This window comes from Trachinotus anak, unplaced genomic scaffold, assembly GCF_046630095.1.
Source record: "Trachinotus anak isolate AG129_WGS33_773 ecotype Australia unplaced genomic scaffold, CSIRO_AGI_Tana_v1 ptg000003l, whole genome shotgun sequence".
In the NCBI taxonomy this organism is placed as follows: domain Eukaryota; kingdom Metazoa; phylum Chordata; class Actinopteri; order Carangiformes; family Carangidae; genus Trachinotus; species Trachinotus anak.
The window spans coordinates 17262264-17279776 of record NW_027273854.1 but is presented as its reverse complement, the minus strand read 5'-3'; the positions used below and the strand labels follow the sequence as shown (position 1 = coordinate 17279776).

The following is a 17513-nucleotide window of genomic DNA, read 5'->3' as shown; positions in this document are numbered from 1 at the left end:
ATATAAAAAACAGAGAGATCTTTATCACTTATGTCAGTTGCAGTTAACAGGTCCACCTTTTCCACTATCTAGACTTTGAAGCACTAATAAGCTTGACCTAAGATAGCATCTGTGCAGAAATCTGTATCACATATCCCCAGGGGCAACGACCATGACAAAACTCTAACTGTCTGCAGGCTGCACAGCAATAACAACAACAGCAGCTGCCTGTATCATCTAACTGTAGACTAGGATGGGGCACCGAGGAAAGTTCAAAAGTTCCTTCCTGCTCCTCAGATGCACACACAGTGAAGGTTGTTGGTCGCCAAACAGGCAAAGAGACACACAAAGAGATCTATCTGATATGTGTGATATGTACCTGCTGTCTGGCTGATGTGGTCTGTTGATTGAGTGAAATAGTAATGAATAGAGCGCAGATGACAGAAATCGAGGAGGTGGAGTAAGGGAGGGGAAAGAGAGCTGGGCAAGGGTCAGGAGGGAAAAGAGAGAGGTGCTGATGAATGAACTGCAGATTACATAAATGCTGAAAAGATGCTGAACAGAAAAAAAATTGGATTGATTGAGATGAAAGAGAGAGAGTCACTGACAGGAACTGATAAAAGGACAAGACAGAAGAAAATTAAAGAGATTGAACGACAGAGCTAGAAAAGCGAAAATGGGTAGAGGAAGAAAATGAAGATGGAGATAGATGGGGGGATGCAGAGAGAGTGATACAGGGGGACAATGGAGAGCGAGTGAGTGAGAGATGAAGGGGAGAGTCTCTTCAACTGCGTGCCAATCACTGACAACACGCTTTCAGCAGACGCACTCAGCGACACGACACTAATAAAGGAGATCACCTGAGCAGAGCACAGCCAACAGGCTCATTTAATGACTGTGGGCACGCACACACACACACACACACACACACACACACACACAAGAAGGTATGTCTCATAATGGAGATTGCATGTGATCAATGAATGCAGGAACACTGAATCATCTGGAGAGACTATCTGGAGACTGACAGCTACAAATACACACACACACACACACACACACACACACACACAAACACATACACACAACTAATCCTGAACAAGACTAGTAGTTTACAGAAATACAGGAAGCTCTGTGAGGCTGTATTTAGACAGTGGTGCTTTGAGCTAAGTGATAACATAAGCATTCTGATATTCTCACAATGACAATGCTAACAAGCACCCCACCCCCCAAACATTTTGGTACACAACCCGCTGAGTTGTTGACATCATATAAACATAAAGGGGCAGACAAAAGTAAATGTTTGGTTGATATTGAGAAACTGTTGAACCATTGTGTAAATTCACGAACTGCATATCAGGTTTTTGCTAACATTTAATGTATGTTATGGTATTCGGTTGTAATACTTAGTTGCTGTTCATGTAGAGTGACCTAGATAAGTTAGTAAAGTTATTGATATCAATGTGTTCTTTTAACATTCTCAGTAATTAAGTACAGCACATCTTCTTTGTAGCGTCCATGTTGCTTCCACGTCCTGACTTAAAAGCACATGAACACACCAAAGTCAGAACAACAACCTCCCAACTCAGGAAAATAGGAAAATCTAAGGAACACATGAATGCAGCATAATGTTTAACCATGTTCACCATCCTAGTTTTGTGTGTTAGGATACTAATATTTGCTACTAAGTACTAAACACAAAGTAGAGATGAAACTGATGGGAATGTCATTTGTTTTGGTGAGAGCAAACAATGATGGGGCTAGAAGAAGAAAAGTCAGGGGATCACCAAATTTCATGACAATCCACCAAATAGTTGTTGAGATATTTCACTCTGGACCAACATAGTGGACCAACAGACTGACATAAACCACCCCGAGAGCCATGCTGCTATAAATACACTAAAAACGGTGACTGCAAAGATGATACAGTGTGCAATGAGGGTCAAAGTCACAGCATCCTGACTATATTTAATCAACATTTCACACTACCCCTTTTTAATAACTGCCCCTGGAAACATCTTATTTGATTCTATAAAAAATGGATGTTAAATATAGGAGGAAAATGATGGACAGACTGAAAGACAGTGACAGATGGAGAGTGTCTTTGCAGACTGAGGTGAGACCAGAGAATGAGGAGACTGGACTCAGGTTTCCTGTAAGCCTTTAAGCCCCATTCAGGTCTTAACCTTCGCTGCCTGATTACCCTGCAACTTGACAATGGGGAGACGCCGGCGGCTGCTAACACATAGAAGACAGAGGGTCAAACAGCAACACCTGGCTGGATCAACTGCTATAAATAGACCCAAAAATAAGCTGCTCATTTTGACACTAACATGTTACAAATATATATGAAAATAAATATATATGTTATAAATGAATTTAAATACTAGTGTTTAGTGGTAGTTTCAAATGAGTAATATCTTATCGAATAAGATAAAAATCATCAGACTTTACATGGACAGATACAAAATGTATCTATTTCTAGATCAACACAATCACAAGCTTGGGTTAAGTGTGCTTTCCAAGCCACGTCCCCAGAATCCACCACAATAACTTCTATACAAAAATATCCAGAAGTCAGTCAAAAGGAAAAAAAAGATTAATTATGTCTCTGGGTATCTGTTATGCAGCAGTTTTGACTGATAAATGTTTGAAAATGTCACCAAAATGATGGGCAAACAATAAAAGTTCAAGATATTCATCAGGTCAATGAGTGTATTTTAATACCACAGCACAGAGCCAGTCCGTCCAGGTTTCACAATGGAGGTAACTGATAAGTTGGTATTTTAACTATCAAGTTATAAATTTGTAGAAACATTTTTTAATTGATAGCTCTAATATTATAACACCCTAATAAGGTCAATGCATGTAATTTGTACATTTGTGCATGCCAGATGGATTCATCAGTACTTTGTAAATGAAGTATACAGTATGTAGTAGTACAAAGCTGGCAGGCTTTAATCAACTTTATATACTTCATGAAGGTTAATCCAGAGAGAACTGTCACTGATTGTTATTGATGAGTGATAATTTCTACTTAATTTGAAAGAAAAGAAGAAAATAATATTTACAATTAATGATGTGTACATTTCTACCATTCCATCGTATGTGTGAACAGAAGAAATAAAGAAATGAGTTATATACTTTTCTACCCCTTAGTGAAATGAGTGATAACACCATTTTCCATCCATCCATCCATTATCTAAACATCTTATATTTAGGGCGGGGCACACCCTGGACAAGACGCCAGTCTATCACAGGGCTGACATATAGAGACAAACAACCATTCATGCTCACACTCACACCTACGGGCAATTTAGAGTCACCAATTAACCTACTGTGCATTTGTTTGGACTGTGGGAGGAAGCCGGAGTACCTGGAGGGAACCCACTCCAAAACTCCACATAGAGAGGCCCCGTTTTAACATCTGGAAAAATCCAACCAATGAACTCCTCATTCTTACTTTTCTGTCTCTACAGAGAGCCGCTGGACAGCTTGAGCATCAGTGGTAGTGTAAACCCATTAAGCTATAGCAAGTTCATCAAACAGACAAGCAGGGTAAAGCTGTGCAGACAGATGTGGTGAACATTTAGATTTAATTGGACAAAATTATTCAAAGCTTTAAGCCACATCCTCCCACGAATATGTACGATGCATGACATCTATAAATATACTAAGCATTTGGTGTTGGAGTAGCTTACCTTATTTGTCCTTTTGAGTAACAGTGACTGATATTTAGAGCTCTTATCATCCACAAATGTCAAAGTGTCAGATGAACCCACTCACTATCTGGGCCAAAAAAAAAGACTTTCACTGGCTTCTGTGAGGCTGAACTGACTCCTGCTCCTCATGTGGACCCTCTGCTGATGTTTTATATCCCTCTGCCCACACACACGCACAATTCACTTCAGTTCCCTTAAATTACATAGACCATTTGGACACACAATGGGCCATCAATGGTAAACATATCCTCTGTTGCTTCAGTGAAGCTTCAGTGACTATCTATACCTCCACAGTACAAATATACCATAGTGACTGGAGCGAGAACAGAGGGGGTTCAGGTATAAGTTTACTTTTTACATCAATCCATGCATCAGTAGTGCAGCGATTAGGTTTCTTAGTAAACATGCTGCACTTGTACTGTTTGGGCAGGTTCATTGTGCGTTAATGACAGAATTACACAGACACACACACACACATACAGTGCGTTATCATCATCCTGCACTGGTGTCCGAACGTCACAGCCTGAAGAGTGATTTGTTATGAAACCTCTGCAGTGACAATAGGTTGTGAAACATTTGTGTGTGTGTGTTTTGTGGAGCCTTATCAGAACACACATACACACATACTACAAAAAGCCTCCCTCTCTCCCTTTCTCTCTCCTTTTCTCTCTCTCTCTCTCTCTCACACACACACACACACACACACACACACAATTGCCAGTGCAGGCCTACACATCAGCTAAGAGTGTGATTATTTTGTAAATAAAATGTTTTTAGACAGTACAAAAATAGGTTTAGCTGAACATCACATTTTTAAGGAAAACTGTCTAAAAACATCAGATTTTCTTGCACCTCTGTTCTCATATTTAATCTTTTTGCGCCATGACTCCTTGCGGCTGGTGCCACAACCTTTGCATGTTCCATATTCTTTTCTTTTTGTGATGTAATTCAAGGAGTCGTGGTCATTTCTAAAGTTACTAAAGAATATGATGAATATGTATTTATGGGATGACACTGGCTTCCTCTCTCTCTCAATGCGCATCTCGCTTGCAAGGGAACCTATGAATGAGTGAGTGTCGGATTAGTGTTTCTCTGTGCAGCTCTGCTTCTTTATGTGCATCAATGGGCTAATTTATCCCCTAAACAAACATCAGTGGACAAGAAGCACAGACAACGATCTGACCACTTGTCACAGGCCTTAAAAGAGATGATCGTAACACAAAGGTAGATGTACTGCAGCACAGTCTGTCAGTCTTTACCTTATGTAAAACACAAAGGTACAAATGCTCAGTCCATGGGCATAACCAAGACTAGTTATTCATGTGCTCACAATATCCCTGTTTGCTTGTAAAAAAAAAAAAATAAAGCTCTATACTGGTCCACATTTGAGTCTTTTGTAGTACAGAGTGCACTTTTGGTTTGGTGAACAAAACTTTAATTGTGAAGCAGTAAAACTCGAGCTAAATAAACAAGGATTTTCTGCATATACGTGGGCTTAAATCTGCTTTGTCTCCATCCATACTGAGCCAAAATAAAAGTTGAGACAACACTTGTATTGTGAATTCACTATTTAAATGTTCTTAATATAACAAGGCTGGCTTCCTCATCAATTATTATATGCTGAGTCATAAAATCATAGTGTGAAAACTTTAAGCTGATGTTTAACCTCATGTGTGTTACTGTCTGCAAGATCCCTCCTAATACTGAAGAATAACACTAAGAATCTGGCTCCTAGTTAAACTCCTCAACTCCTCATTTATTCCACCACAGGCCGATTTAAGGAAAACTGTCACTTACAAAAGCAACATTTTGTCATTCCGCCCTACAGTGAGTCTACGATTAGCTGAGTCAGGCTTTTCCCTCTTCAGTCTCTCACTGGTCAAGCAGACTGTGTACCGAGATTCTCAGCGCTGAAGCAGTTTCTTGTAATGAGCAGGTTGAAGCAGAAGAGGGCAGAAGAGACAAAGTAATCGGGCTCCTGGTAGCTCCCTCAAACACTGAGAACATTGTCTATGGCTGGTATCATGAGTGTATATTCTATCAGACAGAAAAAATATATATATTATGGTTTTAAATAATAATCAGAAATAAATTCACTTGTTTCTCTCCTGGTCCTGAACAGAAGTTCATGGGGGTACTGTTTTTTTCCAGTGACACTTTTATACAGCAGGTGACACTAGTTGATCAGAGAGTTGTTTGTTGGCTGAGCGATGGCTGTAGAAAATGTACACACATATATTTTAATATCAGATAAGTTGTGAGTTTTTGTAAAGCCTGCACCACATTCAGTGCTAATGCAAAAGCAAAAATAACACATAATAGCATTAACATACCATCGTCTTTTAGCAGAAATCTGGTTTTAAAGCTGAATTTCTCTTGTAAATCTACAGTAGCTGTCATTTCCTTCCAGGAAGAAAAAGCAACACATATCTAATTGCTCTCCAAATCATGACAAGGCACTACTAGAGAAGGTAGGTAAAATCTTCCAGGAAGAGCTGATTATAATTTGTACCATTTCTACCATGATGTAAAAGCAAACATGTAATTAATGCTGCCCAACTAAAGGGAGAGGAGCTCTTAGGTTTCAGTCACTTAAGCATGCAGTTAAGAGTCGTGGAAGCATTGCTGGCTCTTAAAGTCATACAGTATGTGCTCAGTCTCTGATCCGGTTACTGGTTAGTCCCACACAAAGGCTATACCCAGGAAAACTTGTATGTTCAGTCAGTTAAAAAGCTAAACTGAGAGGTGGTAAACTATTTTTTCTGGTGCCTCAGTATCAGTAGCTGTGACTTTACACCTGGAATTCAGCTGCTGTTTTTACAAGATGATGTACACAACATGACCAAAAGATTCATCGACGCACTGCAGTTAAGTTCAGCCCAGTCTCTAATATTGCCTTTTAAAAACAAGTAGGTTGGATTAATGTTAATTACACCTGGGAAAGCTCCCACGCTACACTGAATCTGAGTGGTGGGAGGTCAGCGTGTGAACTGTTTTCTGCTGCTTTGAACTCACTAGGACTAAACTTACTTTCAGAAATTCATTCTTTAAACACCAAACTACATGAAGGCAAGGTTTATAAAAATAACTCCAATAAAACACACAGTTCTTGCTTGTGTTCACTCGCTACATACACACACACTCACACTCACACTTAGCCATGCCATATGGAGCCAAGCAGCATCAAGTGTCATGCCTGCTCCACACAATACACACCCAGTCGACCGTACCTTTGTGTTTTCTTTTTCTCCACGATGTTATCCCTCCATCATTTCTCTCCTCTTCAGGTTATTCCAAAGCAGAATCTCTCCATCCATGACTCACTCTGACGAGACATCTTTACGGCATCTTTAAAGCCAGCAGTGTCAACTCACGTCCCCCCTCTCTCGCTCTCTCCTAAAGCCTCCCACTCAGTCCTCCTCTCCTGGACCAAAGAGATGCTTGTGAATATTTAATGGTGGTATTGTGCTTGTGTGTGTGCGGGTGAATGGGGAGCATTGGCAGGGAGTCCATGCTTTCTGAAAGAAAAATGGTCAGGCTGCCTTGGAGCACCGGGGACAGCGGCACAGACAGCAGGGCAGCAGGGATGGGGGCAGTGACCGACCCTCACCTGCACAGTCCAGCTGAGGAGGCATCAGGAGATAAAGCAGTGAGAACTTACTGTATATTTAATGGGGATTTTTATCTCATCATATGTAATGTAGATAAGTACAATATAGAGGCACTTTCTGCTACTTAATACTATTAAGTTACAAGTTATTATAGACCATAATACTTTCTTGATATTTAAATACAGAACTTTTACATGTGACAAGAGTATTTCTACTCTAGTATTGCTACTTTTTCTTCAGTGAAAGGTACAAATATTTCTTGGATTGGATGTTTCATCTTCACTGTGCAAAACTTATATTTTCATATTCATCTGCTAATGAGCACGAGCTGGTTGGTGGTTTGGAAGCCAGTGGTCCAGTGTGCAACTTAAACGACTTCATTTGAATGCGCATGTTGCTCCATTTCTGCTGAATGTGTAAATAGGCCACCATTTGTTAAGTTGATATAAATGTATAAGGTCACCGTTGTGTCTGATTCTTCCAAACAGCCAGCCAAAAACATTACTGTTAGATACTTTGACCTAAATATTATTATTAAATACTAACATAGCTAGTTTATTTTTAATGGAGTAGATGGAAATTTTAAAAGCAGTATTTTAACTTTTGTGAGAAAAAAAGCATGCCAGACAAGTTCAAGCAGTGTAATTTCATATCTTGAAATATGCCTGGAGGGGATGAAGGTGAAACTGATTCAATAAAATAAACACAAGGACTTATTACTTGTTTTATGGACTTTATTATTTTGCCTGTTTTCACTCTCAGAATTAATGTATCTTCTTTATCTTAAAAGGTAAAATACACCAGTTTCTGTTCACAACCAACTCAGATCTGGCTTCTCTTCAGTTTTTTGTTTTGTTGATTATCATATACAAAATAAGAATGGTGGTTATTTTCCATTGCTGTATATCTACTGTACAGTACTTTTTTCCCCATTTAAACTCTTCCTGCTCAGTCTCTCCTCTGTCCAGTCAGAAGCTTGTTTTTACTTCTTAACGATCTGGATGACGTCCTCGTGCTCCATGATGTGTGTCAGGCCGACCCTCTGTGGGCTGTACTTGGTACTGGTTCCCTGCAGGACCAAAAGAAGAGAGCAGAAACAATGTGTTTCAAAGGTCTTAAATTACTGAACTGGATTTTGGGAACCAAGTTACTGATCACTAGTGACTGGTGCACTAGAATAACGCTTTAATAAAAAAGGCATGATAATTACTGAATTAATTGTACAATTTAACAGTAGCTGTCGTAATAGTCACATTTGTTGAGGAGGTCTGAAAATGAAACATGTTCTCTCTTCTGCATCTGCTCTCTGCCTCTCATGTATCATAGTACAGTAAAACCAGCTTTAGCTCAAAGGGTGATCTTCACTTAGGAAGTCAAAGTGAGCAAAGTGCTGATAGTACCGAGTGTTTCTGTCTGAGCTTCTCATCTTACACATCTAAACCAAAGTTCCCCAATTATTCATTTCAGGAAATTATGCAATATGTGTCGGAGCCACTTCCACTGTCAAATTTGGGTAAACACATTTCCAGTGCAAACATCTCTGCTGCAGAATCCATGTAAAATTAAAATATTTCACAAAATGTAAATATGTACAACATATTTGTAACAAAAACATGATCATGATTTTTGTGCACCACTGCAGCTCTAATGCCACCATTAGAGGTACAACAGTCACTGTGTGCCTGATGCCCCACACTCATAACATCTACAAACTGTTTGTTCTTATGCACAGGTCAACATTAGAGAGAGATGGTTCAAACAGTTTATGGGATACAAGGCAAACAAGTACATTTTCAGAAGGTCAATGCCTCTGAAAACCTGAACTTACCCAAACGAGGGCATATTTGAACTGGCTGGCTAAGGTTCTGTGGATTCGATGGCACTGCAGAGAGAAAACAAAACAGGCGTGTTTATGACCATTCATATTGATTCTTTACCTAGGTATGCTTATAATGCACATATGAGTGTTCTAAAATGGTTAATCTAATACATGGATATGTGCATACATAAGCATTTTACGTACCACATGTTCTACACTTGCTCCTCTTCTCATGATGATGGCATCATTAAAGTCTGGGCGCTCTTCATGGAAAAAATAAGAAATTTATTTAAAAAAAAGTGAATTTAAAACCAATGTATTCATCGTGTACATGTAACAGACTAATAGTTGACTGAGGGCAAATGTGAGTGTACCTCCTCTTTTCTTGGTATAAATGCAAATCAGAGCCAGGTATTCCCACAGCGTCTCCAAAAGGTAATCCAGGTTCAGTTTCATTCCACAACTGAAGTACACACAAGCACAGAAAAGGGGGAGAGCAGTTTAACTCATTTACATATATGCAGATGGAGATATGACAGCGTTTGACCAAAACTACTCTTAATCACACCTGATGACAACACTGTGAGGTCTGTGAGCCAGGCGGTCCACTTCCTCAATGGAGATTTGATCCACCTTATTGTACACCTGTAAATCACACAAACAATATGTAAGGTCTCTAAACAGTTAAAAGATGCAAAGCCTTGACATAACATCCTGATGATTAGTGACCTACATATAGACAAGGCATGTAAACTCTGTTCCCAACGATGACATCGATGAACTCGTCTGGTGTGCTGTCCTCCCTGAAGAGGACTTCTGCATTAAAGATTTCTGAGGAGAAGGGCTTAAAGAAATTAACCAGGTGCTGTTGCCAGTCATTGAAGAGTGAAGTCCATTAAAAGCTTAGGAGAGATTGACACATAGACACTTTGGATTTCCACAGTGGTCCTAAGGTAAAATGCCAATTTTTTCATGACTTTCCATAACCCTAACCCTAACCCTGCTTAAGTCAGATAGCTTCCAAGGTTTCCAACATGTTTTTCCTGTGTTTTGCAGACTGTTGTTTTATAGTTCAGAATAAAAGGTTTGAGGTGTAAATAACCTTGTAAAACAAATTCTTGTAAAGCATGCAAGTTGTTAATTCCATGTACCTCTACTTAACCCAAATATTTTATCCCCTGATTTCCTTGTATGCACTACATTTCTACAATCTACGATATTCCACAAATTCCTTTACTGGTGGGAAAAACTAGAGACAGCAAGAGAGAGGGAGGGACAGACAGAGACAAGGAAATGTTCACGTGTCTGTCTCCTCTGTCACTAACAGAATGAAGGATACTGTATTCATGAAGGATGAGCTGAACGAGTTTCTCTGAGCATTGGGTGAGAGGAACTGTGGAGTTGTAGGAGAGGCCGCCACCTTTCTTGGGCTGCAGGGAGAGACCACAGAAGTATATATAATTTGACAAAGTTTAATATGACATTTCAAGTATTTCTTTTTGAAGATGACAAATCTTTTTGTTTTTGCTTTTGAGTGTTATGTCAGTTGGTTTGTCCATCCAGCACAAACAGAGCAAGGTAGCTGGACAACTACTGAAAAGGTCATTTGGTGGTCATTTGGCCAACCAGTGGATCCCCACCAATTTTATGTTCTCCCACCATCAGGTCAAAAACAACCAACACTTAACATGGCATCATATCTTGAAAACTAAGCCAGATCTTTGTGAAATTAGCTGCTGATATTCGTGGTCTCCACGAATATCACCAAGAAATGCAAAAGGATGAGAAAATGGAAACAGTACCTTGAAATAAATATTGGGTTTTGTCCTGTTGAGTCTGATGCCCACTGACTCCAACTCTTTTTCTAGAAGTTCTCTAGAAAAAAAATAAAAAAATAAAAAAATAAAAAAAATAAATAAATATATATATATATATATATATATATATATATATATGAAAACATTATACTCTCATATCCCTACAATCCCTTCTAACCAACTTGCTTACACACAAAAACAGAGAGCCTCACATACCTCTGAACATCTCCTTTGGTAGCATCCAACATCATGATGACAACATCTGCTGTCCTGGCAACAGCAATGACCTGCCGACCTCTACCCTTACCTACAAAAAAGGTCAAAGGTCAGTATATCACTATGGCCTGGAAGCTAGGTCTTTTCTCTAAGCTAAAGGAATCCTTGCTGTCACAATCAATATTTCCGACATGTAGGCCATGCCAACCCCCCAATGATTACTTATTTGTTAATCATCCATTAAGAACTGTGATAAAGTTAAACCATAACAGCCAAACAGATACATTACAAATCTGCAATTCCTGCTCACTTGGGTCTCAAACAATTTACAACAACATGAAAGTTATTATACCTTGTGCAGCACCCTCAATGATTCCTGGCAGATCTAGCAACTGGATGTTGGCCCCTTTGTACTGAAGTGCAACAAATAACAGTGTAAATGACTCATTAAGTTGTTCATCACCATTTTAAAGTTGCATATGAGAAGATATATATTGGTGTAAGGGTATATGTTTACATCTATGACACCAGGTATGCAGGTGAGGGTAGTGAATTCATAGGAAGCAGCTTCACTGGCAGTTGATGTCATCAAACTCAGGAAGGTGGACTGCAGGACACAACAAAAAGTAATATTAGACCAACACATTGAATCTTTAGCACTTCACAGACTGCTGGCTTGGTTAAATGCTTTGTTTGTTGAAATACAGTAGAGTATCAAGACACATGGTCCCAAAACAAAGAACAGCATATTCTGTTGGATTATTTCATTAGAGACCCAGAACAACAACCCATCATCCACCATGTCGACGTACCTTACCCACAGAGGGAAAACCAATAAGGGCAACACGGGCATCTCCTGATTTCATGACATCGAAGCCCTCACCTTTGGCCCCCGCTGACTTGGAGGGCTCCAGAAGCTGAGCTCTGTATTTGGCAAGCTTGGCCTTGAGCAAACCGAGATGGTACTCAGTAGCTGGAGGAAAGAAAGACAGAAACAAATTGTAACTCAAGGGCTTATTTTGCGAGGTTTGATGACACTGAAGGTCAATTTAAAAGGGTCAAATAATGTCCGAATTTTACTTAGAGATGAAAATGATAATGGAGGATTGTTCTTTTATTGTGGTGATTACTGGGTGAGAACTGTTATCAAGCTAAAGGTGTCAATTCACTCTCTCCTTGAGATATTAATGAGTAACACAAGGCTGACAGCACACACACACACACACATACCTGTACTTCCATCTTTGTGGGGACACTCATTGACATAATGCATTCCCTAGCCCCTTACCCTAACCTTAACCATCACACCTGAGTGCCTAACCCTAACCCTGACCCTAACCTAAACCTAAACCTAATTCTAACCATAACTCTAAAACCAAGTCTTAACCCTCAAAATGTGATTTGAAGGTGTCTCAAAAAGTGAGGACCGGCCAAAATGTCCTCACTTTCCCAAAATGTCCTAACTCTGTTAGTAAAATACTTTATTTGGTCCTTACTATGTAGCAAGCACAAGTACACACACACACACACACACACACACACACACACACAGCTGGCTGCAAGTTCATCCATGATGTAGCTAACAGTTAGCCCCAAGTCTGATCTCTCTCTCTCACCTTTGTTTTTCTGTGTCCGAGAAATTTCTTTCTCTATTTCCGCGATTTTCTCCAAGATCCCCATAGCGGCGGTTCAGGTGTTGTTACAGCTGCTCTGTCGGGGAGAAGATAAAAACACAAACGTGTCACTGAACAGTTGTTAGCTTTGTTAGCCTCCCGGCTAACCGGCTAACAATGCTACTAAACAGTTGGCAAACGGACACAACAACAACAGTGAGTCAGCAAGTAGAGCTCTAAATGAGTATCCGCATAAATCACATGCAATGTCAAGGGTTTAAAATGTAGTAAAATGATAGATATTTACACTTTGACAGAGGCTACACTCGGCGGCATGCACACATAACCGACATCCCCAACCGGAACACGTTTCGTGCCTGTAAAAGGTCCGGGGGAAACAAGGAAACTCCGTCACTCCGACGAAACTATCGCCTCATGCAGTGGCACCGCTAACATCGGTCGTCGGGACTCAAGAAGTGTGAAGCTTCACCATGACGAGGACACGAAATTAAATACACATAATGCGTCCATTGACGGGTGGTGCGTGTCTCCATCGCAGGTCCGTCGGTCATTAGCTAATGTAAGGAGCGAACATGGCTGCGCCCACAGGACCGAGGGGATCATCTGCCTCCAACCCCACCGGGTTTGAAGGTTTCCCGTTTGCTGTCGGTGGACACCCGGAGGACAGCTCCGGTAAAGGGCAGGAGGAGACCGGGGAGGTGAAAAAGAAGCCGTGCAGGGCTTGTACGGACTTTAAATCGTGGATGAAGGTCCAGAAGAAACAGGCGACAGCTGCTACACAGGTGACATGAGGTCAAGGCGGGTCGGCAGGTTTTCTCCGTGAACTGTGGGAACTTTTATAGTCATAAAACTCGTTTTGACCAGATGATGATTTATGATCTGATATGATTTGTTTCTTCGTCACTGTGGCAGAGCTTTGGTGCTGCATTACAAAGTATACCTGCTAAGAGATGGCGGCATGGTTGTCAAACCAGTGCCCAACCTGTGGAGCCACAGCTCCTTGGCACCCAAGTGTAGGACATTTGTATATTTTACTTTAATTCTCGATAACTTTACAGATTATTTTAATAGTTAATAGTTGACGATTCGTTTTCTTTGGGTCGAACAATCAATTAATCGTGTCTTCACACTTGGTCCAAACCATTCAATATTATATTCAATATATCAGTTATATTCATTTCTATTTATTACATTTATTTGATACTTATCTCCGAGACCCTGCCTGTAGGACTGGACAGTAAAGATATAAAGGCTACTCTGGCTTGTATGTCTAACCACAGCCACAGCCACAAATCAACATTAACCACAATAAAAGACATAATGCAGTTGGCTCCCCTGCCTGTGTCTATATAAATTACCAGCTCATTGACTCTGCTGTGCTTTGAACATCTACTCTTACCCTTCAGGAGGTCCGAGCTGCTGAGTCAGAGCCACAAGAAGACCCACAGTGTCCACTGGACAGGGGGGAGCTGGGGCGTAACACCTGGTCCTTTCTGCATACCATGGCAGCGTATTACCCTGACAATCCATCCACCAGCCAGCAGCAAGAGATGGGGCAGTTCATCAACCTTTTCTCCAAGTTCTTCCCCTGTGATGAATGTGCAGAAGACCTCAGAGAAAGGTCAGACCACAGTGCTCCTTTAGATTGAATATACAGTCACATATCGGGTGTTGTAGCGTCTTAACTTGGAGCAGAGTTGTGCAAAAGGGTCTTAGAAGTGGCTTTGCACATTTCACCCCTTTATCTTCAAAGCACAATACTATGGCCACTATGCCACATGGTTTTAGGTTAATAAATATGTATTTTAGCTTCATGCCACTGGTTTTAGTTTGTTTTAGTTTGACATTTTTATCAACGTACAGAGATTTAAACCCTGCTTGACATTTTTGGTCGCAGTTACAATATCTTTGCATTGAAATGCAGTTGAGAGCCACAGCTCTATTGTCTTCTTATCCTTAGTTTTAGCACAAGCAAATCTTCAGCTATCTCATCTCTTACTTGTAAGTTGTTAGTAGGTAACATGAGGCAATTTTAGAGTGACATCATTTCCTCTCCACAGATTAAAAACTAATCAGCCAGACACCAGCAGTCGCCACGCTCTGTCTCAGTGGTTCTGTCATCTCCATAATGGCATTAATATCCGGCTTGGGAAGCCTGAGTTTGACTGCTCCCGTGTGGATGAGAGGTGGAAAGACGGCTGGAAAGATGGTTCCTGTGACTGAGGAATTGTGCCAGGAGTGCTGAGAGATCTGAGGACCGATCCGAGACCCGAGAGGAGAAACGTTTCCTGTCAGTGCAAAACTTTGTGTGGAGACGCCACAAAGACGGAGCTCAGGTCTCTGTGGTGGAGAAACTTCATGGGATGAGAATGTGTGGTAGTCAAACGGCTTGTGTTGCTTTGTCGTTAGTTGATACAACTGATCTGTTAATAAAACATAATTCCTCTCTGTTTCTCAAGTTCAAGGACTAAGACTCATAGTAAAATAAGTTTCACTGAACCAGCTGTTATTCCAGTTTATTGAGGAGATTTAAAAGTTTTGAATAGAAATTCAACAAGCAGTCTTTTGTGCTTGAAAATGTGCAGGGACACATCTTCTCAATGCTCTCTTAAAGATTTATTTGCTATTTTCTGCTTTGCTGTATTACCAAGCAGACTGTAACATAAATATCTGTTCACATGCTACATCTTTTTTTTTTTTTCTTTCTTACATTGAATTCCAGACTCAAGCTTGTGTTTTTGACCAGTTTCACTTATGGATTATCTTTTCAGACACAACTGATTGAGTAGTAAGTTATTTACAACTGGATTTATTGATTAAAACTGTGGTTTTCTGGTCTGTTATTAGTTGTGTTTTGAAGTCTTGTTTGAACCTGAATATCCACTACAACACAAAATATCACATATTTTTAAATGTTTGAAAAGTATTTATCACAATACTTATATTTTACATGGTAATGGGTACAGACTGTTTTTTCATTGTAATACCACACTCAGTTTGTGTGTTGTGTTTGTTGTGAAGTACTTTAGCTGGAGAGTAAGTTGATTTATTTGCATAATTCAGCACTGAAATTAGAAATGATTTAATTTTCTAATTAAATTATCATTTGAGTGTGATCATTTACTTGTGCTTCTCTGTTTCGTGTCGGTGTAAACAGTTTTTCAGTCAAACAAAACAACCACATTTGAAGATACAACTTTGGGCTTTGGTAACAGGTAATTCTTAACCGAACCAGTAAAGGACACACTTACACAGTAAAACAAGTCCTCCACAGCTAATATATGTTTTATTGTGGTCATGATCACTTGAAAGGTTTATGTAGGATTATATAAACATCCACATTCATCCTCAACCCTGGTCTGAATTACTTTTCTATACCACCATGTTTATGCTCCTCCTCTAATTAACTTTTATGTGAAAATATTGAACTTTGATGTCACTGCCCTCTAGTGGCATGAGCCATGTATGCATGATATTGTACAGGGCAGCCGCTTCAATTAGCCATTTTCATAACACATTTCATCTAATATTAGTGTGTGACGTCCCTGGGTTCACAGCACCCTTGGTACAGGACTCGACTCTTACTGAAATACTTTAGCCACCGAGCAGCAGTTTGTGTGAATGTTTCAGGTTTTCATTTATCTGTGAGGCGGTGTCACATGCAACATGTTAGGACTGTGATCAGAATTGTATTTAATCAACTGTTAATTTAATGTTTTAGTACATTGTGTTAGTACTCAGAATACATGGACTGGGCAGTCAAGTCAAGCCAATTTAATTTATTTATTTACCTCAAAGGGGGTTTACAATGGATCACCTTATCATACAGAAACCTGCAGTAGCTGAGTGGTTCATTTTTATGTTAATACAGTTCAAGTAAATGGTCATTGTTGAGGCCATGTTAAGTGGAAAACATCCCATGATAAGTGACTTGTGACTATAATATTATGTGGTATTTGGCGCAGCTACGTCATCATGGGGCAGTTTTCCATGCCATGTGTTATAAATTATCAATGATGTCCGATTCAGGCCATCTCAGTATATTGTTTGTAGCCTTCAGTCCTTGAGGTTCCCACATTTAGATTTAAGTGAACTGATCTAGGGAACTGTCACAAAAGCTCGGGGCTGTGGCTGCTGGTCAGGACTGTGAGGTCATGCTCACTGTGTGATATTTATCTTGGAATGTCGTGGTTTTAGAAATGTGCTGGGAGTTTATATCCCACAATAAAAAAAACTTGTCATTTTGTAGAAATTTTATTGGCTGATTCCTGTACATTACAGACTCAATATGGGACACCCACACAGATGTTTTCACTTATTTTGATTAGACTCCGTCTCAGTGCACAGGCCAAGCTTTCTTGACATCTCCCCGACTGTCCCTTTTTCCACCTCTGAAGGCAGGGACTATATACGCCTTTATCATTCTTGTTGGTGCATTCAGTGTTTCAGATAAGGGAAAACTCACCCCCTCTAAAACTAATGCAGGTCACAATGCATTTGTAGATCAGTTTGGACTGAGACTTCACATTTTCACCACAAAGTCTGCATTGTCAGTAGGGACAAGGTGTACCATTCAGGGAGCATCTAACGTGTCATTTTGTTTAAACCATAATTGTGAACAAACCGTTCACAACAACCTCTGACTTCTGAGTCACAGATATAAGGGGTCTGATATCGACAATATCTCCCACTTGGTGAAAAGAATTACAGATGTC

At 40.0% G+C, this 17513-nt stretch overlaps 3 protein-coding genes across 5 annotated transcripts in view; 1 reads left to right on the top strand and 2 right to left on the bottom strand.

Annotated features, from left to right (window-relative positions):
• Nucleotides 1-7118, bottom strand: part of myo15aa (myosin XVAa) — a 52508-nt gene extending 45390 nt beyond the window's left edge. For all 3 annotated transcript variants that reach the window (XM_071474194.1, XM_071474193.1, XM_071474195.1), the window contains exon 1: nucleotides 6932-7118. The gene's annotated coding sequence lies outside the window, so the exon portion shown is untranslated. The remainder of the gene's footprint in view (nucleotides 1-6931) is intronic.
• Nucleotides 7119-8032: 914 nt separating this feature from the next.
• Nucleotides 8033-13223, bottom strand: drg2 (developmentally regulated GTP binding protein 2). Its single transcript, XM_071474191.1, has 14 exons — nucleotides 13085-13223; nucleotides 12781-12874; nucleotides 11977-12137; nucleotides 11682-11771; nucleotides 11517-11577; nucleotides 11165-11255; nucleotides 10934-11006; nucleotides 10471-10561; nucleotides 9865-9962; nucleotides 9700-9776; nucleotides 9506-9594; nucleotides 9336-9394; nucleotides 9141-9194; nucleotides 8033-8381 (listed from the first exon to the last, which is right to left on the bottom strand). The coding sequence occupies exons 2-14, from the start codon at nucleotides 12842-12844 to the stop codon at nucleotides 8295-8297; spliced, it is 1095 nt and encodes a 364-aa protein (XP_071330292.1). The 5' UTR covers nucleotides 12845-12874; nucleotides 13085-13223; the 3' UTR covers nucleotides 8033-8294.
• gfer (growth factor, augmenter of liver regeneration (ERV1 homolog, S. cerevisiae)) lies at nucleotides 13170-15914 on the top strand. The gene is made up of 3 exons (XM_071474192.1): nucleotides 13170-13580; nucleotides 14205-14419; nucleotides 14859-15914. Exons 1-3 carry the CDS (start codon nucleotides 13371-13373, stop codon nucleotides 15019-15021), a joined length of 588 nt encoding a protein of 195 aa, XP_071330293.1. The 5' UTR covers nucleotides 13170-13370; the 3' UTR covers nucleotides 15022-15914.
• Nucleotides 15915-17513: the final 1599 nt, after the last annotated feature.

Coding starts and splice junctions, on each gene's coding strand:
- gfer (XM_071474192.1), top strand. CDS start 13,371: ATGGCTGCGCCCACAGGACCGAGGGGATCATCTGCCTCCAACCCCACC. Junction 13,581..14,204: donor AGGCGACAGCTGCTACACAG/GTGACATGAGGT, acceptor CTTACCCTTCAG/GAGGTCCGAGCTGCTGAGTC. Junction 14,420..14,858: donor GCAGAAGACCTCAGAGAAAG/GTCAGACCACAG, acceptor TCCTCTCCACAG/ATTAAAAACTAATCAGCCAG.
- drg2 (XM_071474191.1), bottom strand. CDS start 12,844: ATGGGGATCTTGGAGAAAATCGCGGAAATAGAGAAAGAAATTTCTCGG. Junction 11,578..11,681: donor GCATACCTGGTGTCATAGAT/GTAAACATATAC, acceptor GTTGCACTTCAG/TACAAAGGGGCCAACATCCA. Junction 9,777..9,864: donor TTTACATGCCTTGTCTATAT/GTAGGTCACTAA, acceptor TGTGATTTACAG/GTGTACAATAAGGTGGATCA.